The 23,801-nt window shown below is 45.6% G+C and overlaps 1 protein-coding gene across 10 annotated transcripts in view; it reads right to left on the bottom strand.

Moving 5' to 3' along the window:
- Positions 1–23,801, bottom strand: part of SLC43A3 (solute carrier family 43 member 3) — a 54,549-nt gene that overhangs the window by 21,698 nt on the left and 9,050 nt on the right. For 4 of the 10 annotated variants that reach the window (XM_053277197.1, XM_053277225.1, XM_053277215.1 and 1 more), the window contains exons 3-4: positions 4,110–4,340; positions 1,455–1,584 (exon numbers count right to left, since the gene is read on the bottom strand). In XM_053277197.1, the coding sequence (XP_053133172.1) occupies positions 1,455–1,584; positions 4,110–4,290 (311 nt within the window). In that variant the 5' untranslated portion in view covers positions 4,291–4,340. Of the gene's footprint in view, positions 1–1,454; positions 1,585–4,109; positions 4,341–5,942; positions 6,061–6,899; positions 7,689–10,529; positions 10,664–18,652; positions 18,807–23,801 lie in introns of those variants that run through there. The other 6 variants (XM_053277257.1, XM_053277239.1, XM_053277249.1 and 3 more) reach the window with 4 other exon arrangements.

The raw sequence follows: 23,801 nt of genomic DNA, 5'->3' as shown, positions 1-23,801 counted from the left end.
TGAAGATTATTGAGAAGTTTCTCCAGACTTAACACTACACTGGGGCCTTAAAGATAACAGGCTTTTATCATCCCAGCTGCCTGGCAGGTCTGATAAATTGGGGGTGGAGCAGGAACGAAAGGAAAAATATTGATTGAAGGGAGAAAGAGAGAGAATAAATATATGGAAAATAATTTCTAACTGTTATGTTGTATGTAAATTCAGGTGTACATGTTTTTGTACATTTTAAAAGTGAACCTGAGTACAGGCCCCCTGAAATGCCGGTTACAGATAGGAAGTACACTGCTGTATGTGCAGTTCAACATAACATGTGAAAAGCTGTAGATCTGCATGCACATCTACAGGTTGTCCATGCACTGAACACATGCAAGAGAATGAGGCGGTAGAATGGACCGCACCACTTTGGAGCACAGAGATGCCAGTTACATATTGGAATGCTCTCCAACATTAAGAACTCCCCACAAACAGAAAACCATCACAACAAGGTAAGGGCTAAGCTAGAAGCCTCCTCCAAGATGTGCTACTTTTCTATTTGAGAGCATGCTTGCATGAAGGAGTTGTGGGAAATGCTATGCTCAGGGGCAAATTAATGCATAGACAACATAGGCACTTGCCTACGACAGCAAATTCTGAGGGGTGGCAAATTTCAAGGGTGGTGTGTGCAACTAAAGGGCTTGGGTCGGGGGTGGGGAAGTTAAATCTTCTTTTTCTACCTTTTAAAAAAATGCTACTGTGTGATGTGGACAGTGGTGAAAGCTCCTTCGATGGGCCTGCCTGCCTCCCAAATGACAGGTCAGGCAGGCCATTTTCAGGCCATTTTGAGGCATCTGGGAGACAGGCAGGCCCGTGGGAGCTGTCTCCGCCAGCATTTTTTTAAAGGTAGGAAAAGATTTAACTTTCCCCTGCCCATCCCCCACCCACACCCAAGCCCTTTATTTCTAAAGAGGAATCCTTGCCGGATTCCTCTTTACAAGGATAGCTGTCAAGCCGCCCCTCCCACCCGAGGCAGGGCGGCAAATCTTGGGTTGCCTATAGGCAGCAAAAAGCTTAATCCACCCCTGGCTATGCTCCTCCTGTAGCCTAGTCCATTCTATTATCTCAGCATTCTACTGACTCCTTTTGCTACCTGCATTGATGGAGGAGACGAGATCTATGGGGAAATTCCACCAGAACTTGCAGTTCAGTGAACTTTAGGCCCAGAATCAGGGTGCAGAGAGTGAGGATTCACTGGTCTAAGGTCACCCACTCTTGATCCAAAACTCTTAAAATTATTTCAAGAGCTGCCTGGCAGGATAGAATTCAGTGGCTTCTGTTTCTCCTACCCTGGAGCTACAGTGATGGAAGAATCTGTCCACTGACAAAGCTCATTATGACCAGTAATAGGAGCCCATTACGACCAGATGTTGACATACTATTTTGGTTCCCCAGGGAGAAAGGCTGCACCCCGCACTTACATGGCAAGCAAACGGGCTGCTGTGGTACCAAAGCGGTCAAAAACATAGCCTGTGGGGAAGGTCATAAAGTTGTTCATGAAGGAGCCAATGGTGAAGATGAGGGAGAACTTCTCATCCTGGGCACTGCAGACTGCAAAGGGAGAGGCAATTTAAATAAAGTCCCTAATTCCAAATATCTTCTGTGAATACGCACATATATATTCTGTGCAGACTTCTCTCTATATAGCATGGGTTGTATTTTTTATTTTATTTTTATTTATTGTTAGATCTGTATACCGACTTTCATTAAAACAATCCCAAGGATCAAACATTCATTAAAACAATCCAAACAATCCCAATCACAAAGAAAAATTAACACAAGACTATAAAAATTACACAATTAAAATATTAAGCTAAAAAATAAAAACAGAGTTATATATCTAACTAAATATATTTAAAAATACATGCATAAAATAATCATACAAAATACAAAGAAGCAGCAGTGGAGACAATCACATAAAAGCCAGGGTAAAAAAGCCAGGTTTTCACATGCTTTCTAAAAGCCGTGATGGAGACCGAGGAGCAAATAGCCACCGGGAAAGCATTCCAGAGTCTGAGGGCAATAACAGAGAAGGCCCTGTCCTGCATGCATGACAGTCAAGCCTCCCTCATTGTCAGCACCCTCAGATGACCTTGTCAAGCAGGCAGCAATCCTGGGGAGCAGGTGGTCCCTCAGGTATCCCAGGCCCAAACCGTTAAGGGCTTTAAAGGTCAAAACCAGCACCTTGAATTGGACCCGGAAACCAACTGGCAGCCAGTGCAGCACTTTCAAAATGGGTGTGATGTGATCCCAAAGGGCAGCTCCAGATAAAATCCTAGCTGCTGCATTTTGCACTAGCTGCAGTTAACAGAGATTCTTCAAGGGCAGCCCCAAATTACAGTAATCCAGCATTACAGTAATCCAGCTGTGACGTGACTAAGGCATGGGTAACTGTGGCCAGATCTGCCTTCATGCGAAAGGGATGCAGCTGGCACACTAGCCGAAGCCGTGCAAAGGCACCCCTGGCCACCGCCTCCACCTGAGCTTCCAAAAGGAAGTAATACCCCCAAGCAATACCCGCAAGCTGTGTACTTGCTCCTTCAAGGGGAGTGCAACCCCATCAAGAACCAGTAGAATCTCCTGGTTCTCAACCTTGGGTCCCCAGATGTTGCAGGACTACCACTCTCATCGTCCCCAGCTACAAGAGTCTTCGGCCACAGACAAAGAGACCATATGCCTTGTGTATGCAGTCTGAATGAGGAACACTGTGAAGGAAGTTGGTACCACTTCCATGAGGTGCTTGCAACACAGTGGCAAAATCCAGAAGCAAAGACTTATATGATTAAGCGCATAGACAGAGCGTGGGCTCATCTGGCTCACACTGACTGGCAATGGCTCTCCAAGGTTTCCGGCAGGGATCTTTCCCAGCTCTTCCACAGCACTCCAAGACCAAAGCAGATAAGAACACCCTGGGTTGTCTCCAAGGCTTTGAGTCCTCTCTGTGTCTTCGACTGGAGAGAAGGGGACTCCAGTCATCCTTTTCTTTCCTCACTCAGCCTTGCAGCTCCCTGGGAGCCAAAGCAACTGCTTGAGGCACACCCAACTCCTCCTCAGCACAGCCCTGCTCTGCTTTAGGAAGCTGCCTTATAGCAAGTCAGACCACCTTCTGCATGCAAATGCTCTCCCACTGAGCTCCAGCCCCATCCTTTAAGGCATGGGCATAGCTTCCATTAGACGAGGGAGTGCAAATGTCCTTGGGTCCAGAGGGTCAAGGGGCCCACAAGGGCCCTGCCACCCCCATGCTGCCACCTCGCCCGCCGCCATTTCCCATCCATTTACCTGTGGGGTGGCAGTGGGCAGGCTTCTCTCCCTGCTCACCAAGAAGCCAGACCACCTGCCAGCCACCGCCATGGGTAAATAGAGGGGAAGTGTGTTGCTCGTGGCTTGGACACAGAGGGCGTGGCTTTGGTGCTGGGGTGCACATGAGTGAGCCCCCAAAACAACGTTGCCCCCGGCCACCAGGAGCCTCCCTACACCACTGCCTTAAGGGGAATATCTTAGAGAGCCCATGTGAAGTCACCCATCCAGGTGCAAACCAAGGCAGACCCTGCTTAGCAAAGGGGACAATTCATGCTCACTGCCACAAGACCAGTTTTCCTCCCCAGGGGTGGAGTGTTATTTAAAGCATTTTATTTATGGTGCTTTCAATAACGAAATTAGGTGGAGCATTTCCCATCCCCACCCCTTCCCATCCGGCCATATTGCCAGCCAGCCATGCACACTCCTCTCTCCTTGCGCATGCATCTAGTGCAGGCATGTTGGATCCACTCATGCTGGCACCAGATGGCGGCTCCAAGGCTTGCTCCCAGCTCCCGGGGCTTGACCACAGCTAGAGCTGTGCGCATTCTTCCAGCCTTGAGCAAGCCTGACTGCCAACACCAGCCCTGCCTGGAGAGACCAGGGCTGGAATCTGGGACCTTCTGCATGCAGAGCATGTGCTCTTCCACTGCGATACGGCCCCATTCTGGTTACATACTGGCCAGGCTTGGCAAATGACAGTACAGCTATTTATTAATCCCAGTTCATCTCATGCCTACATGTACCACATGCAGTTGAGAAGCAAGCCTTGACCATACCTGTGACATTGGCTGTTTGATTGACAGCTGGCGAGCACACATCCTCAAAGTAGTGCAAGCCCTTGAGAACGTAGACCAGGGAGGTCCATCCAAAAATGACACCTGCAAAGCACATGCACTCCACCAGACCCGAGAGTAACGTGGCCAGACGCTTGGCCAGTCCTGAACCCTGATGCTCCATGGCATCTGGGACGCCTCCCTGCTGATCCTGAGGCAATTCCTTTTCTGCTCCTGCAATCACAGAGAAAACACAGAATCATTCAAACTCTATATCTAGATCCACTTGGAAATCAAAGCAGTGTACATCAGCATCACTTTCCAGACCAGCAGTTCATATACTTCTGGATGAAACATGATGGCTGGTTAGACAGAGGAAACTTGGATGAGAACTTTAGCGCTGGCTGAGACATTGAAGCAGCCTCTGGGCTTGAATGTGAAGTCCCCAAGATCCTAGACTTAGGAGAAAGAAGTGGGGAAATGAAAAAGCAGATTAGTGGAAACTACATGAGACCATGAGCAGGAATGAAGCCTGTAGAACCCAGTATCTGCAGGACAAAGACAAAGTCATAAGAAGAGGTCTGACTCAAGACAGCAGCTTTTCCACCATCTCTCATTTAAGGGGTAAGCAGTCTATGATCTGACAGTTCAGGAATGCTTAGATTGGACTCAGAATAGGTTTTGCAAACTGCTAAAGAAACACAGCAGCTTGGGTCTGGCAAAGTGTCATGCTTTTAAAAGGGGTGTATGAAAGGTTTAAAAGAGTTTTAAATTCAGCCTCATTATGAAAAACAATTAGCAAGTTTGCATTACAAGGATAACAAAGTGAAATGCACCATGAATCGACACTGGGCACAGGAGTGAGACCACCAATCTCACTCAGGAAGCCGAAGGATAAAGGATGCAAGATTGCAGTGCTGATCTAGGAAACCTGCAAGGTCCCTTAGTGACCTGGAAAATGATGTGGGTTGTCTGCATGGGGCTGCTTCCCTTCGGCTTCTGGCCTTCCTTCACCTTTTTAATTCCATTGCCTGGAGGAGGGTATAAAAGCACTGCATGAAATTGTGTTGTTGTTGGTTGTGCTGTCGAGTCGGTGTCAACTCCTGGTGACCACAGAGCCATGTGGTTTTCTTTGGTAGAATACAGGAGGGGTTTACCACTACCATCCCCGCACAGTACGAGATGATGCCTTTCAGCACCTTATTAGGGATGAGCACGGAACTGATTCGGAGGACCATTATGGGCCTCCAAACCCCTTCAAATGACATCTGGTTCCACTGGTTTGACAGTGGAGCTTTAAGGGAGGAGGAGGATGCACTTACCCAACCCCCACCGCGTTTCCGCCGCCTGCACTCAGTTCCTTAAACATCCCCCAGGGCAGCAGCGTACCTCCCTGCCATCCCCTTCGCTACATTTACTGGAAGTACCCCCAAGTAGCGGATGCGCCTGCACATGTCATGTGCGAACGCACACACATCGGGTGTGCATGTGTGACATGCACAGGCACATCCACTACTTCCAGGTACTTCCAGTAAACGTAGTGAAGGCGGCAGCAGGGAGGTACACTGCCGCCCCAGGGAATGTTTTTGGAACTGAGCACCAGTGGGGGAAACACGGCGGGGGGGGGAGTGAATCCTCCCCCGCCCTTTAAGCTGCACACACACACACCATCGAGCTGGCCACCGCCAGTTCTGTGCACATTCTTACTTCCTATATTGCTGCTGCCCGATATAGGAGTTTCCCAGATTCTGGGAAACATACAGATCCAGTAATATGTTTTATTTGTATTTCCTCCTTACCTTATAAGAGCTCAAGGTATAGCCTAGCGTTATGTACCTTTATCTAATTCTTGTCTTCAGCCCTTCTGTGAGATTAATCAGGATCAGAAACAGTGACTTTCAAGGAAAGATGTGTAGCCAAGCTCCCCAGATCCAGATTCAACAGTGGAACAAAACTGTAATATACCACAGCACTCATGGTCAGGACCCTATCTCCATAGAAAGATGGTACATAGGGAGCTGCTTTATATCAATGCAGGCCATTGGTCCATCTAGCTCAGTATTGTCTACTCTGATTGGCAGCAGCTTTCTGGGATTCCAGGAAGGAGTCTTTCCCAGCCCTACCTACGTGGAACTACCAGGATTGAACCTGGGACCTTCTGCATGCAAAGCAGGTGCTCCACCATTGAGCTATGGCCCCATCCCCAAATACAGTGTTGTGCATCCTTGTTAAAATTCACAGTAAAAGAGCAGTGTGGACTTAAGAAAAATAAGTTATGTTTGTCTTCTACATGGAAAGAATCTGAGTGCAGGAAAAAGAATGAAACCAGGATGCAGAATGTCACTCAATGAGTGCACACACAAGTCTTCTGCTGCCTTTCCACATATACATGCATGGAAACATGTACATATGCAATTAGCACCCACCCTGCAATGATCTACATGAGGGCTTCAAGTTTTTTGCTACACCCTGGAAGTGTTTTCAGCGAAAGAATGAATAGAACACTGGATTGGAATACAACCAGACATTTCTATTTGGTAGAGCTGTCCGCTGAACAGGATTTTTGAATGTTAATCTCCATCCATGTATGGTTCAAGCAAACAAAGATATAACAAGTATCTCTTTTAAACAAATGTATATCCTGCCTTTCTCAAGACTGAGCCAAGGTAGCTGACAATAATCAATTAAAAACTACTAGCTTAGTCCGCGCAGAGCATCTGCACGCTAGTACATGATTGCTCCCCTCACCCCCTGCCACAAACCCCCTCACGTCAGAGACCTCTCCACCCTCACCTGAGCTGCACTCCTGCTCCTCCTCCTCCATCCAGTTGCTTCCATCCCCCTCACCCCTCTTGGTCACTCCTCCATCCCTTCACTTCATCCCCCTCACCCCTCTTGGTTGCGGCTGCAGTGTTGCTGATGCCTCTTGGCCAAGTTGCAGCCCCCTATCCCCAGAGACCTCTCTACCCTCACCTGAACCCCACTCCTGCCCCTCCCCCACAGGAGCAGGAGCAGCAGCGGTTGACCAGGCCCTTCCTTGCTGCCACTGCCGCCATGGCCACTCGTTCCCCTCAGGCCACTGACAGGCTCGGGCCCATCCCTCGCCCTTTCTCTCTTCCCCTCCCTTCTTTTCCTCTTTTTCTCTCTCCTCCACTCGTTCTTCCCCTCTTTCTTCCCCTTCCTTCTCTCTCTCTCTCTCTCTCTTCCTGAATTAACAGTCCTTGTTCATCTCCTCATCTAATTTACACAACGGCAGCCTCCTTCTCCCGAAGGGGCTCTTTCCTCCCTCACGACCCATCTCTTCACAGACCCCTGCCCACTATCCATCTATCCATCCATCTATATCATTCCTCTCCTCTACAGTCAAGAACATATACTGACCAGTAACAGTTGTATTCCAACTGTCCTTAAGCATCACAGGCTCCTCCCCCCTATCCGCAAATGGAATCCCCACTGCCCAATCACCATGGTGCCACAGGCTCCTCCTCCCTATCTGCATATGGAATCTCCACTGCCCATTCACCACAGTGCTTCTGCTTGCGAACTCTTGTGAGAGCTGCCATGCACAGGATTAGCCACAGGTATGCCTTAGAGAATTATATGGGCAGATAGAATAATCACACACACACACACACACACACACACACACACACTTAGAACTATGCTTAGGAGAAACTAAAGGATCAAATTCATACCAGCTACGTGAAGGCACATTTAAAAAGAACAATCTTAGCCCCTCATCAAAAGGCTGACAAGGAGAATGCCAGTCCTAAGTTCCTGGGGCAGTGAGTTCCACAGAGATAATTATTACTACAATGTATTCATATAGCACAACCATTGCGTTCTGCACTAAGCATTTTGCATAAGCCATAAGCAGAAGATAGACCTTATCCATGATGTGTGAAGCTTATTTAAATTTAGAGTGTGGGCAGGAGGAGAGATGGGGCGGGGGGAGCAAGGGGAATAAGGCATGAATGTGAGCCAGTGCAGTTCCATGTGATAATGGGTTGCACACATGATCATTGCTAAAGAAGAACGCTGCCGCAAACTCCCTCCAACATTCACAGATTCACATCCCGCCATCTGTTCAACTTAAGACACCCAACTTTCTGTCAATCACCTATCCTCCCGCTTGACATGTGCCTATGCTTCCAGTTAGCCTCTCTCGCTATCGGTGCCTCTCCCGTCCTTCTATCTTTTACTGGCAAGCTTGTCACCATGGTATTTATCCAGAGCTGTATAATATGCATACAGAGAGATTTTGTCTTTTGGTTTTTGCAGTAGGTTGGGCGGGGGGGGGGGGAGTGTGTGTGTGTGTTGCATTGTATAACGTTCAGAACTGCAGCTTTGTCTGTGAATCATTAATCACACATTCTTTTAATAAAAGCCTGTTCCCTCTCAGCTGTGGGTGGTGGTAAATGTTAAAAATAATGTCCTGCATTTCTGGGGCCCTTTCCATCCACAGCGCTCTCAACATGTTCCACCTAAGTTAACAACCCAAGCTCAGCCTCAATGGCTGGTAAATAAATACCACAGCAGCTCTTCACTTAGAAGAGACAAACTGGGGCCCCAGCTTCATGGCACTAGACCTGCTTTTGCCCTGAAGAGTTGCCACCCTCTATGACTGGCCTGCAGTCTCTGGAAACTGGCATCAACTTCCCGGTGACTATTGAAAGCAATCCTGGGAAGTATGCATGACTTGCTATTGTGGAAAATATTGGGGTGGGGGTGGGGACTGTTGAGGGGAAAGCATCTCCAGGAGTCACTTCAGGCAGAGCCGGCAGCCCTACTGTCCAGACACTCTCCTCCACCCAAAGACAGTGCTGAGCTTCCCCTGCTACAAACCAGGAGAATGTGCCAAGCATCAGTTTCCTCTCAAGTGCTGTTGTGCAAAGGGAAGGGGAGTACCAGAGCCAGGCAAACTCTTCCTCCGAGAAGGCAGCCGCCCTCTGGGTCTTTCAGATCGGAAGGACAGTCTTTAAATTAGCTTTAAAAAACCAAGGAATAATTATTTTATTGGAAATGTGGAGCAAAGTGTGTAAGTCGGAGCTAATAAAAAACTGCCTTCCCCACACTTCCCTTAACACCCATGAATCCAAATCAAAACTCTTGACAGATGAGTGACCTTTGCCTTCTATTCTCCTCTGACTTTATACAAATTTATATTCAATAGTTTTTCTCACTTCTACCATTCACTTTCTCCAGATCCTTACCTGTATGGTGCAGTTACTAGAGTGCTGGACTTGAGCCAGGGAGTTCCGAGTTCAAATCTCTGCTCAGCCACAGAACTCTCCACATGACCTTTAGCCAGGCACCACCACTCAGCTCAAACCTAACTTACAGGCTATTGTGAAAAGAACAGTAGGGGAGAACCTGACACTACTCTCAGCACATTGGAGGAAGGCTAAACATGAAATAAATAAATATTTATTTAAGAAGGGCATACATAGGAAAATAGGAAGCTGCCATATACTGAGTCAGACCCTTGGTCCAGCTAGCTCAGTATTGTCTTCACAGACTGGCAGTGGCTTCTCCAAGGTTGCAGGCAGGAATCTCTCTCAGGCCTATCTTGGAGATACCAGGGAGGGAACTTGAAACCTAGATGCTCTCCCCAGAGCGGCTCCACCCCCTAAGGGGAATATCTTACAGTGCTCACATTTCTAGTCTCCCTTTCATATGCAACCAGGGCAGACCCTGCTTAGCAAAGGGGACAAGTCATGCTTGCTACCACAAGACCAGCTCTCCTCTCCTCCCCTCCATCTCCATACACCATCCATACACCATCTCTCCATTACCTACTTGTTCAAGGCGATTTGTAAAGTTAAAAGCATAACATCACATATTGCAGGGGAAATGATCCATACATAACCAATAAAATGCAACAAACAAATTGGGTGTTAAAAGGCCTAGGAAAGTATGAGAGGTCTTCACACCCAACACCAAAAGGTCAGAAGACGTGCCAGGCAAGACTCCCCTGGAAGAGAATTGCTCCACCAAGGGAGCCACAGCAGAGAAGGCTTCCTCCCAAATGTCACTCAGCTCAGGTAGTGGAGGCACCTGGAGAAAGGCCTCCAAAGACAATTGTAGCACATGGAAAGGCTGAGGTGGGGGGAAAGTATTTCTTCAGGCAATAAATAATCCCCTCTCCTTGTTCGCAGCTACCCTCCTCGCTGTCTCTAGGCATTTCTCAACTATATTCTCCACTGAAGCCTCTCTGACCCTCCTTTGCTGTCTCCCTCTCAGCCTCAGACACATGGCTCGCCGCTCCCTTGCTCTCCACAGCATCCAATTTCTCTATGCCTCCTTTGACCATCTGCGAAATTCCCTCAACTTTCCCCCTGTTCCCTGCGCTCTTGGCTAGATTCTTGTGCTCTGAGTATCAACCAGAGGCAGGCGCAGAGGCAGAATATGCTGCTGACCTACCTAAAGCTCTTAGCATCAAGATCTCCTCAGTTGTTCACAAGCCCCTCTTGGTCAGGCTCTGGAAGGCACCTCAAGAGGAACAGCCCATCCAGAAGCAGACAGTGTGGCTCAGTTGAGTAATCAAGACAGGAAACACACACTGGCCCTGGATCACATACAGCTTCGACTAGCTGCCAAACACATCAGGGAACCGCCCACCGAGCCGAGCCTCTCTTAAGTTCCCCCTCCCTCCAGGAAAGGAAACAGATGTGGAGGTGGCTAACATTCTAGTGGTGGAAACCCCTGCCGGCTCTGAGTATTACAAACACACATGCACTTGTAATGGACACACTGACAGACATTGGTGCATGTACAACTGTTCCAGTGCTCCACAAACACAGTGTCCACAGAGCTGTTCCACACATGATTTTATTTTTCCTACCACTCATGGCACAAGTGTTTGTTTTCCCATATGCAACTGGGATATTGAGGCACACGACAGCTTTCTAGACTGTGTGGCAAATTAAACATGGGTAACATACTTCACAACAGACAACATACACATTTGGTCATACATATCTGTGATACACATACATATCACACATCTGTGATACACAACATACACATCTGTGAAGGAGAAACATCATGTGTGCCATGGCCCACAGATGCACTGTAGTGCAGGTTTGCTTAACCCACAACTTGCTGTGACAAGGGATGCAAAGACCTATCGTTTGCAGACAAGGAAGTGTACACATGGTCTACAAATGCATCCTCTCCCCTAAAGGCTGTGTTGTGAGCCAATCTCCCATTCCCATAATTTTTGCTCTCTGCATGTCTCAGGGGTTAGAAGCATGAAAACCCTGGAACTCAGGTTTAAGTTGAGCAAAGGGTCAATCCTACAATCTGTTGGCAATTTTGTGATGCACCCATAGTATCAAAGATGTTCATAAAGAACATAGGTTCTCTGAGCAGGTGCAGAGTGACATTCACTCAGCCCTGAGTAACCACACCTGGCACTCACTCATTAAGAGTTACGAGGCTGAATTTCCACTGAATTTCCAGTTGAAGTGTGCAATAACAAAACTTAAGTTAAAAAAAAAAACCCTCAGTAAGGAACAGGAGAAGGACCCAAACCCACAGTGTTCAACGACATTCCACCCCTGGTGTGGACAGAAAATAGTGGGATGATCTAGTGTAGGAACGATTTATTTATTTAAAATATGTATACCCCACCCCTCCAGTACACTACTGCTTGGGGCGGTTCACAAGAATAAAATAGATACAATGTAAAATAAAAGTAATACAACTAACCAAATTAAGTAAACATGTTAAAAGTCAGGCTAAAGCATAGTCAGTATTAGTTTCAAATTAAACATTATTTTAATATATACTATACTACTAGGTATAGACACCCAGTCACATAGTTCATTGTGCAAGACTACAAAAGCTTATGCCAAAAAGCCTTCTGTTTGGAAATATCCCCTATCAGACCAGAACCAGGAATTTGTAGGCTCCCTGCCTTTATTTCAGATTAGCAAACTAAAAGAACAGCACATTATCAAATTAGAGGCCACAACCAAACAAAAAATCCCCTCGGGGATGGGGGGGAATCCCTCCCCATGTGCCATTTCACATGGAAGGGCAGTATAAAAATTGAAATAAATAAATAAATAAATATTTCATTTAATTTCATTTCATTTCCAGGGCTGTGATCTCAGTAGCATTTGACTTCTGGTTTACTGATGAACTACTGTTGGATGTACCCCACTAGCTTACAGGCGTTTCCCTTAAGATGCACTAATACAGGAGGGTCCACCCCACTGAAGAAAACTGAACTCCACTTGGCAGATGTGCAAGGGTCTCTCCTCTGATTTTTGCTAGATGGACCAATCACCTGACTCGGTTGCTATGCAATTGGATATCCAGACCCTTCCTTTGCATGTATGTTCTCCTGTGACAAATGCCATTTTAGACAAGAAAATCCCTGCTGAATCAGACCAAAAGCCCATCTAGTTCAGCATCCTGCTTCATACAGTGGCTAACCAGTACATCAGGCAAGCCAAAAGAGGGCAACCTTATCCTCCTGTTGGTGTTCCCTAGCACCTGGTGTTCAGAGGCATGCCCACTTTGGTCTTGCTGAAAATATACAGCTATCCAGGCTAGTAGTCATTGATAGTCCTATCCTCCACGAAATTTGTCTAATCCCTTTTAAAAACCATCTAGCTTGGTTTTAATTCAAAGTTTGACTGGAATTGTAAAGCAAACCATCAGTTCCACCTTCCATACAGGTCTGCCCATCTCCCAGAAAAGTCATTCGAGGCTCTGCTTCATGTCCTGCCACAACTGAAATGTGGCTGGCTGAGACATGTGACAGAGTCTTTTTGGTAGCAGCACCCAGTCTGTGAAATTCTTGTCTTCTGAAGGCTTGCATACTGCCCCACTGCAGATTTTTCAATTGTCGAAATGTTTTTATTTTGCCAGGCATTCAGTCTGAGCTGAGTGGTCAAGGATTGTCTGGTTGTGTGCACTTGCTTTTGTGGTTTATGACCATGGATTTATTTATTTTTAATGGTTGTTGTTGCAACATTTCTAAGCTGCTTTGATGGCATATATTGGGTGGGAAATTGGCCTATGAATAAATAAGATACTAAATTTAAAAAAAAAACAACAACCCAGAAATCTGCTATTATGGCAAGTGATATGTTCTTAAACATTTCCAGCAGAAGTGTGAATCAAAGTGAAATGCTGTGTACTCACATTTTTCTTGCTAAGTCCTGGAGACCCCAGGAATACTCATTCACAATCCTGCAAAAAGCTATCAGAATAGTAACGTGGTCACCCACATACCCAATACTATCAATGACAGAAGGCAACTCCTAACACAAATATGTCCCACCCTCCACAGAAAGCCAGCACATCCTTGAAACATGAGTCTTTATTAAGCTTCACAGAACCACACACTTGCACAGACATCATGCAATGAAACTGCATTTCAGGCTATGAGCAAGGGAACAACAGGAGATTCCACGAACAAGTGCCAACTATCAAATAAGCATCTGAGCACCCACACTCAAAATTAACACACACACACACACACACACACACACACACACACACACACACACACCCCTCCCTACCTGGAACCTCAGCCCTGGAACATGCACACATAATTAAGAGTGTGTCTGACCACATGCCAAGAACATCACACTCATCACTAACAACAGTACAGGTATCCATTCCAGATCTCCTGTCAGATATACTTCCCCTGTCAAATACTGCTGGTAACACAGGTAGGCCACATCATCAAATCCCCTTTCCCCATGCTATATAGGGCTTAATCTGAGCCAGAATGTACAAGAGCTGAGCCCAAAATCAGTTTTTAATAGTAGGAATCATGTGGTGGTGGCAGTGTGCAGTATAGGGGAAGAGAGCTGGTCTTGTGGTAGCAAGCATGACTTGTCCCCTTAAGCTAAGCAGGATCTGCCCTGGTTGCATACGAAAAGGAGACTTGATGTGTGAGCACTGCAAGATATTCCCCTCAGGGGATGAAGCCGCTCTGGGAAGAGCAGAAGATTCCAAGTTCCTTCCCTGGCATCTCCAAGATAGGGCTGAGAGAGATTCCTGCCTGCAACCTTGGAGAAGCCGCTGCCAGTCTGTGAAGACAATACTGAGCTAGATGGACCTATGGTCTGACTCAGTATATGGCAGCTTCCTATGTTCCTATAGTTCCTCACTACTAAGCAACAGCTCCCTACACACTTATTTATTTTATTACATTTTATATCCCGCTCTTCCTCCAAGGAGCCCAGAGCGGTGTACTACACACTTAAGTTTCTCTTCACAACAACAACATCTGGAATAAGCAATTAGAGCTTCCAGGTGAGGGAGTGTAAACCAACACCTGGGTTTTTTAAAAAAACACAAGATTAACAGCTGTATTACCACTGGACCCCTTGCCCATCAAAACTGGGGATAAGCCCCTCTCCAATTTCACAACACCATTTGCAAACTGCAAAGTTGGGAAACATGATAGGGGACAAAGCTGGTGGAAGACATGGCACTCTCAGGAGCTCCTGGGCGGGCTGCTGCCTCCCCTGCCATCTTAGGAGTCCCTCAACTAAGAGTAAGAAACAGTATTGCCCTCACTCTGATTGGCTTAATGGTGATGTAATGTTTCCTAAAGCCAATCGGAATGATCACAATACCCCCTGCCCTCACTCTAGGGACCTCTGGGCAGCAAAAAATGGGGGTCCCAGCTGCTAGGACTCTTGGAAGCACTGCCACCATTGGGACTATGGAACAAGTGGTGGCAGCAGTGAAAAACTGTGAGCTGGGGCCCTTTTGAGGAAACCTCTTGCCCAGCCTTGGAGCCCCTAAATTTCAAGCCTGGTGATCTTTTAACAGAACTTTGGTTCTGCTCTAATCAAAAGCTTCCAAATACTTAAACAACACAGTAGCAGCTATTGTTGCCTGTTCCTTGACCTGCTGAGAACATCAGTTCTTGCATATCATTCAATTTGTGTGGAGCTTCATAGAGGTGCTGCTGGCTTCTCTGTGTCCCTTAAAGAACACGATAAGGTCTCCAGGCCTCATGTTTGACACCCTGCTTTAGATTTACGGTGCAGGTGGTTCTGGGGTGCAGCTGCTTCCATCTTCCTAGGCAGAAATAGGTGGGTTGCATTCCGTTTTTCAAGGAATTGCCCTTCGTATGGCTTCACTCAATGCAGCGGAATACAAGATAGTCTAAATGGAGGCATGAAAGGGAGGAACAGTAATACTTGAACCCCTAAATGAATTGGCAATACAAATGGAGGGAAGTGTTTTGCTGTTGAATGTAAGGTGGAATGGGGTCTAATGTTGTTAATATGGGAATTATTATTAATTCAATACTATTCAGGATAATGCTGAATGGACTTTATAGAATTCTGTTCCCCCCAATTAGAGAACAGAATACCTTGCTTTCATTTCTCTGACTACAATACACTGTCCACACCAATTCCTATTCAAAGGAATGGTTTACAATTTAACAGACATGGAACAAAAGAGGGAAAGAGACAGGAAGGGAAGGGAGGAAAAATAAGCATATGCAGGGCAGGTCCATGGTCACTACATGAGACAGCTCTGAGAGGGGAGCAGCCAACTGGCAGGTGGTCCAGCGGGGGCCAACAGGACAGGGCTGCCTTGCTGTCTCACCAGCAGGTGAAATGGCTGCCAATGGAGGCAGTTCTGGCAGGGGAGAAGCCAAATGACAGGGGGTCACAGCACAGATCACAGAGATCGTCTCAGTGAGCATCTGCGCAGCTCTGAAGTAAAAAAGAAAAGGGGGGGAAATCAAGCAAGCTGTTTCATCACATCTAAGCCCTGCAGTGTTTATGGAATACATTTATATGCTGCCCTTCAATTAAACTCTCCCAGGGCACTCGCATTATCATAAAACAATAAGGAATGCAATCAAACTCAGTATTAAAATTTGCACAATCAAGCTGGCACAGAGCAGAATAATGAACACCAGCAGAACCAATAGAATGAGGAGTTTAAACCAGCTTTGGTGTCAAGCTGGCAAACTAGTCTAATTTGGAGGTAGTCAGGACCTCGTTTTCTGTGGCCCAGCTATCTCTGTCAGGAGGGGAGTCACAGCTCACAGACCAGCCTTCGCTGGTAAGAGAAGCACTGCATGCCATGGATGCTGCTTGAATCTCCAGCAACAGGGCTGAATCTATCAGAGCCCTCACCTTCAGGAGGAGCACATCCAGAAAAGATTGGCCATCCAGAACAGGTTGGGCACTACCTCCCTCAGTCAAACAAACCATCTGCTAACAGTGCTCTCTCTATCTTCTCTGGACAGAGCTTCAGTATTCATGGGCAGGTGACTTCACCCAGTGATGGTCCCACAGTCAATAGCAGCAACCACTGCTGCTCAGCCCTGCCATCAGCATAAGGTTGCCTGGAAAGACACACATACTTGGGCTTTCCATGGGCATTTAATGCACTTCCAGCTGTGCACTGCATTGGTTATACAGGAAGGAGGATTGTATTCTAAAACAGAAATTGTGCAAGATGGAGATCTAGTTCTTCCAAGAATTCATTTTTGCTCTAAGTAAGACTAATGTCCTGCCTGTATGCCAAGACTGAAATCTCAGAGATACAACAGAGACCATGTAAAGACTTTGAAAGTTAATGAACTGCAAAATCCACAAATACTGAAATCATATATAATCAATACCACTTGACCTGGACTTGTCCATGAAGCAACCAGAAGCAGATTCTACAGGGCAGTGTAAGGGAGGAGGCGGTACTGCATGTCCTTTGTTCCACTGGAAAAGGTTTCATGCTAGATCTTGCTTGCCTCCCTCCTTTTGTTCAACTTTTGAATACCTTCTTTTTAAAAATGGCATTTATAGCCACTTTCACAACTTTGATGCGCAAACTCCATTCATGATTTATCCTTCTTGTATTAGAGGATAACTCTGCATGCATGGATCTACATTTATTCAGGCCATATATAACTAAATAAGAACATATTTGTTTCCTCTGAACATAAGAAAACTTCTATAAGATAAGAAGAGCTTAAATGGCTGGCACCTCTCAAGCTCAGTGCTCCACACCTATCTCTAAAGGCAGCCTGTTCACATTTTCTCCATTACTGTGGAAGACCCCATTTTATGTTAGGGGTTCCACAGAGATTAAGAATGAAGAACTGGTCCACAGAACAAGTGTGTGTATATGTTAGACTTCACACACTATTGTGAAACAAAGGAAAAACAGTGCCAGATCCTAATTACTGGCCATGCTTTCTTTATACAAACCACAGAACTGTTTCCAGAACACAGTGGGCAAATTCAAACCCAACAAACCATGGTTTTTTGGGTCATGAATGTGACCCAAAATATCCTGGAATCCCACACACTCCTTCCATACCTCATACACTCAGGGAATTCTGGTTTAGTTAAATCACAGCTCTCTGTGTTGGCCAAAGCTGAGAGTTGTGGTTCAGCAATAAGATCCCAGTTTCACAACCTGCTTTGTAAACCATAGTTAAACTACAGCTCCTGGGGACAGATGATATGCAGAGATGTGATTTAACTAAACCAGGATTTTGTCATTATAGCTCCACACCAGAAGCAAGGAGAGAGAGCACAGGCTAGGCAGGCTTCAGGTCCCATTTATCTGAACCAGCCCAGTGTGAATTAAGGCATTAATGCGCTAGTGTTCTTGGGTGGGGGTGGAGGGGGGGAATACTCACATGCATCTCTGTATATTTCAGCTCAAAAACCAGCCCCTCCTCCTCTACAGTGAGATGTACCTAAGTTGCTTTGGTCTGCCATTGTGTTGCCCAGTTTCCCATCTGGCCTTCTTTGCTGATCCACAGCAGAAGGGGTCATTAGGAAAGTGTCACCAGCCCAACATCCACACCTCCTGAGCCATCAGCACTCATCCGTTGCCAGGTAAGACACTTCTGCCACCTGAACTGAACTGAAGGAGAAGCAGTCTGCTGCTGCTGCTCTGCTGACAGTGAGAAAGACCTTTCAGTTCCTGGCAAGACTTTGCACCTTCTACTTGTTTGTTTAACTTGCTTAATGGACTCTTAATGGAGGCACATTATTGCAAGGGCTTGTGAAAAGTCCACTTAATTATGCCCAATGAGTTGCTTTTCACTACTAAAGATTAACTTTGACCCAGAACTCACACTCTTTCAATATGCCTGGATTTCCATTTACTCTGGACTGTATCATTATTTATACCAAACATGACAGTCTTTTGTTTTGTAATATACTTCTTGTGGTTTGGTTTGGTTTGGTTTCCCCCCAGTAACTTCAGTGTTTATCCGCTTCAGCAGCTTTTTCCAGTCTGAAATAACTGGATTCCCAACTGAACCAGTTGGTATGGGGGAACCCATAGCTGTCCTTCCATCCTGGCTGGTTTATGAAGGCTACACTCAGGCAGTACGAGTAGTTTTCTCAGAGTCAAAAATGACATCAAGGAGCCCTCCTTGCTCTGCCCATGCTGTGCACATTTTCCGCCCTATCCAAATCTTGTCTCCAGATAAACCAGTTTGATAAGTTTTTCTAGTGCTTAAAAAAAAAGACCCCATTCAGTTGTCTAAACTGAAATAATAGTTCCAGCCTGAACAAGTTGTGACCCACCTGCCCTCTCAGATTGCCAGCTGCATCTGGCAGCCTACGAGAGACTCAGTGAGCCTTCTGCTTTTGCTGTCTGCCTGGGGCTGCAAAAACAGGGGACTTGATGATGATGGCTGGTGGCTTGCATGTAGCCTGCTGGATCACAAGTTGTGCAGGCCTGTGATAGTAAAGAAAAGAAACATGTGAATACGTTGTGGGTAGCCTTACAGTTGGACTGTTACAACACACTCCGCATGACGTGCTCCTGAAAATTGGAAATAGCACCTGATTCTCAACACAGCTGCTCGGTTATTGCCCAGGACACCAACTCTACAGTCAGTGTAAAAAGAACTACACTGGCTGCTAGTTAGTTTCCGAGCACCATTTTAAGGTGCTGGTTCTCATTTGTAAAGCCCTTAGTGGCCTCAATCCAGGATATCTTAAGGAGAGCCATCTCCTAGATTTATTTCAATATTTATATCTTGTCTTTCCAGATCCAAAGATAGAAATGCTCAAGATAGCCTAAAGAAACAAAACCTCAGCAGACTGACAAACTAAAATAATCAACAGCAATAATAAAAAAGACAAACCGGCCAACATCCTGACTAATGCTGTGTTTGTGCAGCAAAAAGACCAACAACAACATGTGAGCAATGGTCACATCCCTGCTTCTGAAGAGCAGGGACTCATATAATGAGTGAAAATCTCTCTCCCTTTCCCATGGAAGCATTTCTTTGCAGTGCAAAAATATGTCCGAGGGTTGTGCGACCCTCGGAGCCATACATAATTGTGCAGTGCTCAGAGCACTTCCTGGGAAATGGGAGATCGACAAAAGCTCCCCGTGTGTGTAAACCTCCAATGTTTAGGAGATACAACTGCTGCACACATGCTTTTTTTTGCGGCATGTGTGCAGCTTTCGCCAGGATGTTGGTCACAAAATGCAACAGATACAAACTGTAAGGAGCCAATAATGAAACAAGATAATGAATGAGCATCATGAATGAGCATGAACACTTTTCAAGAAAAGTGGCAAAGCGAATTCAAAGACAGACATGCATCCGCCGGACAGAGAATTCCACAGCCTGGGTGCCACAACAGGAAAGGTCCTGCCACATGTCCCAAACCACCAGCCAAGTGCACCTCAGAAGGTAGTGGGACGTGCAGAAGAGCCTTGTTCCATGACCTTAGCAGTTAAGCAGTTCATGCAGCAGGAAGCACTCTTTTAGGAAGCATGGTCTTAAGTCATTTAGGGCTTTAAAGATGATCATCAGTATGTCATGATACCCAGGAACAGACCAAGAATTAGTGCAGATGATATACCAAGGGGCAAAAATGCTCTCAAAAGAAACCTGGCACTGCTCAGAACTCCAATAGTGGAATTTTGTACTAACTGAAGTTTCCAGTCTTCAAAGGCAACCCCCATAGAGCACATGCTAATAATCCACTCTTGATGTAACCAAGGCACAGCCCCTCTCATTTAATTAACTACTGACACTTGTATTGATTTTCCCCCCAGAAGAGTGTTCTCTAGTCACACCACTTTTATTCTGCATCCTTCCTGAATTGTTCAGATGGTTACATTCTTATCTAGTGTGCATACTGGATGTTTGATGTGTAGAATGTATACTCATACCATATGCATAGATTTTCAAGTTAAACACAGACATTCTCAAAGTTGGGTCTCCAGATGATGTTGGACTACAACTTCCATCATCCACAATTGCCTTGACCACTGTGGGTGGGATGATGGGGGCTTTAAAGATGATCATCAGTATGTCATGATACCCAGGAACAGACCAAGAACTAGTGCAGATGATATACCAAGGGACAAAAATGACATCTTCTGGAGGACTTAAGTTTGAGAATGCCTGTGTTAATAATTGGATCATCAATTGATGATGTAATGTGTAGAGAGCCATAGTTTCTCATAGGTAGTGTGCATATACACATGTTGATTCTTATAGGGATATCCCCCTAACCAGCCTTTCATTTGGAGAGGACAGATGTGCTTTATCTCAGAGCTGTTCCTACTGACAATACAACATAGCTTTCCCTAGGCAATCTGGAGCTGCCAGCACTGAGCAAAATCATTCCCAATATGGATTTCTCAGGGAACTATATCTGGGGATGCACAAACTGCATTCACACATGCACATCTCCTTAGCACTCCTCTGCTAAATCAGCAGTAAATTCCCCTTCTAAACACTTGATATTTGTAAATATTTAGCAGGGCACAATCTACCATACATTTTTCCTCTGCAAGCTTCACCAAAATGAAGGAAAGTAACACAATACCACAACTATCCGGACTCTCGTTCACCTCAGTGGGGCTTCAGCAGGATAACTTGCTGACGGATTGCACTCTTGACCAATGAATGTAGCTCATGTGTCTGGAATTTTCCTTTAAGGTGTTTTTGTTTTATTTCTCTTTTGAGGGTCCTTTTGGGATAGGACAACAGCAGCAGATATATTTTAATATACAGCAAGAAAGAAAAATTGCCAGATTCAATCATTTCTTCACAAGGGCAGGAAAGATATTAAACACATTCATTGTAATCACTCAAATTGTTCTACCTGCAATAAGAGACTAGGAGAGAGAGGAAATAAGGCTACCCAGATGGGAAGGCCAATGGAAAAGAATCTAATTACACAGTAAAATAGAATTCTAAGCACATGATTGGGGAGGGGTGGGGAGTAGAAGATAACCGTGAAATGGAGCATAAACAGATGACAGCACTCTTGTCATTTATGCCAGGAATATGGCCAATGAGACTATAAACAGTAATCCTTTTCACAGTGTCTGAAGTTCTTTGGAAAGGCTCAGAGGCTCACTGTTACATAGGTTAAGTGACCGTACACACACACACTCAAATCTCATTGACTCAACACTACATTTGAAGCCAGACACTTTGCACTGACTAGGTGCCAACTTTTTTTATTAGCCCTTCTCCTGTGCAGTTAACAGCAAGCTGACATGCAAAAAATAGAACAAGAAGTGAAGCTTTCTCCTTCACTTTGTCACCCTGCCAGAAAAAGCTTCACCTGTTACATTTCTGCTCATCGGTGTGACTGTTAAAGGCTGATGAGCAGAAATGTACTAGTAAAAAGGTTAACCACCCTAATAAAAATGTTTAGATATTGCCATAAAATACATGAGAGTTCTCACTTCATGTAATTATTAATACACCATTTTTAAACAAAGAAGTTCTTAAAGGATTTTCATAGCAAAAGATATGAGAAAAGGATTCCTTTCCCTGTAGTAAAGGGGCTAAAACTAAAACTAAAACCACAGACAGACACACACACACACAACCAGCAAAAGCCACTAGAAAAGGCACTATGCTGGGGTGAACAGGGACAATTTCTCTACCCCTGTGTATGAGGGGGCTATTGGGATAGAATTGTAAATAAGAACTGTATGCTGATGACACCCAAATCCACTTCTCCTTTTCATCTGTATCATCAGGAAATGGCATTCATTACCAAAAATGCCTGCCTATGGGCAGTAATGGGCTGGATGAGGGATAACAAATTGAAGCTCAATCCAAGCAAGACAGAGGTGCTCATTGTAGGGGTTCAGAATCTGAGGGATGAGTTAGATCTTCCTGTACTGGATGGGGTTACACTCCCCAAGAAGGAGCAAGTACGCAGCTTGGGAGTACTCCTGGACCCAGGCCTCACCCTGGTATCTCAGGTGGAGGCTATGGCCAGGAGTGCTTTCTATCAGCTTTGGCTGATTCGACATAAACAGATATTATTCACCCATTCTTTGAAGAGGACGACCTCAAAACAGTGGTGTACCAGCTGGTAACCTCCAGGCTTGCCTATTGCAATGTGTTCTATGTGGGGCTGCCTTTGTATGTAGTTTGGAAACTTCAATTAGTTCAAAATGCAGCAGCCAGATTGATCTCTGGGGAACCCAGAGAGACCATATTACGCCTGTTTTGAAGCAGTTGCACGGGCTGCAGATATGTTCCCAGGCAAAATACAAAGTGCTGGTTATTACCTTTAAAGCCCTGAATGGCTTAGGTCCAAGTTACCTTAGAGAGCGCCTTCTTCTGCATGATCCTCATTAAGGTCATCTGAAGAGGTCCGTCTCCAGCTACCACCAGTCCGTCTGGTGGTGACTCAGAGGCAGGCCTTCTCTGTAGCTGCTCCTGGGCTGTAGAATGCACTCCCTGTAGAAATCCGTAATCTGAATTCTTTATTGGCCTTCAGGGGAGCCCTCAAAACCTATCTGTTTGGCCTTCCAGGGCTTTTTAATTGTTGTAAATGGTTTTAATGTTGTAACCTTGTTTTTCAGGGTTTTTAAACTCTTTTGAATGTTTTAACTGTTATTGTTTTATGGTGTTTTACAATCTGTTTTTAACTGCTCATTGATTTTAATTGTTTTGTTTTAACATAAACTGCCCTGAGCCATTTTGGAAGGGCGGTATAGAAATTGAATGAATGACTAAATAAATAAATAAACACACAAACTAATTGTGTCCAGGGAGAAGAGAGGCCCCAGACTTATCTGCTAAGAGAAACTTGGATCTGCAAGCAGGGCTGTAGCTATAACTGAACAAGGCAATGTGGGTAGTGGGGGAAGAGACAAATGTCCCCAGGCCTCTGGGGAGGGTACCAGTTGGGCAGCAGCTTGCTCTTTGATCTCCCCCTTATGCTTCTCTGAAGAAGGGGAGGCTCTTCAGTTTTCATCTCAGGGCCCACACCAACATTGCCACACCCGTGCTTGCAAGACAAGTACATAAAAGGGGGTGGGCTGGGAAATATCGTTTGTGGCTTCTTTGCGGAAAATGAGGTACTGCATGTGATGGTGCAACTTCTGGGACTGAAGAAGCAGCCTGTTATATGGTGGCTCATCAGCTTGTAAGCTACTACCTCCTTTAAAATAGAAGCTCTGTCCCATTGAATTCCAAGCACGGACACCAATGAAACAGACACATATTGTCCAGCATGTGAGCCTGGGGGCTTTGCTTCTTGTTGATGAAGAGCAGCCCTTTCATGTTTCTACAATGCAAATCTCCCCTCTCCCAAAGATATTTCATAGTTTTCTCAACATACAGAGCGCCTTCTGTGTCCTGCTGATTGGTGGACCCCAGAATCTGCCTTGCATACCAAACTGAGCTCTACCTTCTAGTTCCAGTTTGATTCCGTGGTGCAAAGAGATCTA

Source organism: Hemicordylus capensis, chromosome 1 (genome assembly GCF_027244095.1).
Source record: "Hemicordylus capensis ecotype Gifberg chromosome 1, rHemCap1.1.pri, whole genome shotgun sequence".
Lineage (NCBI taxonomy): Eukaryota > Metazoa > Chordata > Lepidosauria > Squamata > Cordylidae > Hemicordylus > Hemicordylus capensis.
This window is presented reverse-complemented; position numbering and strand designations above follow the sequence as displayed.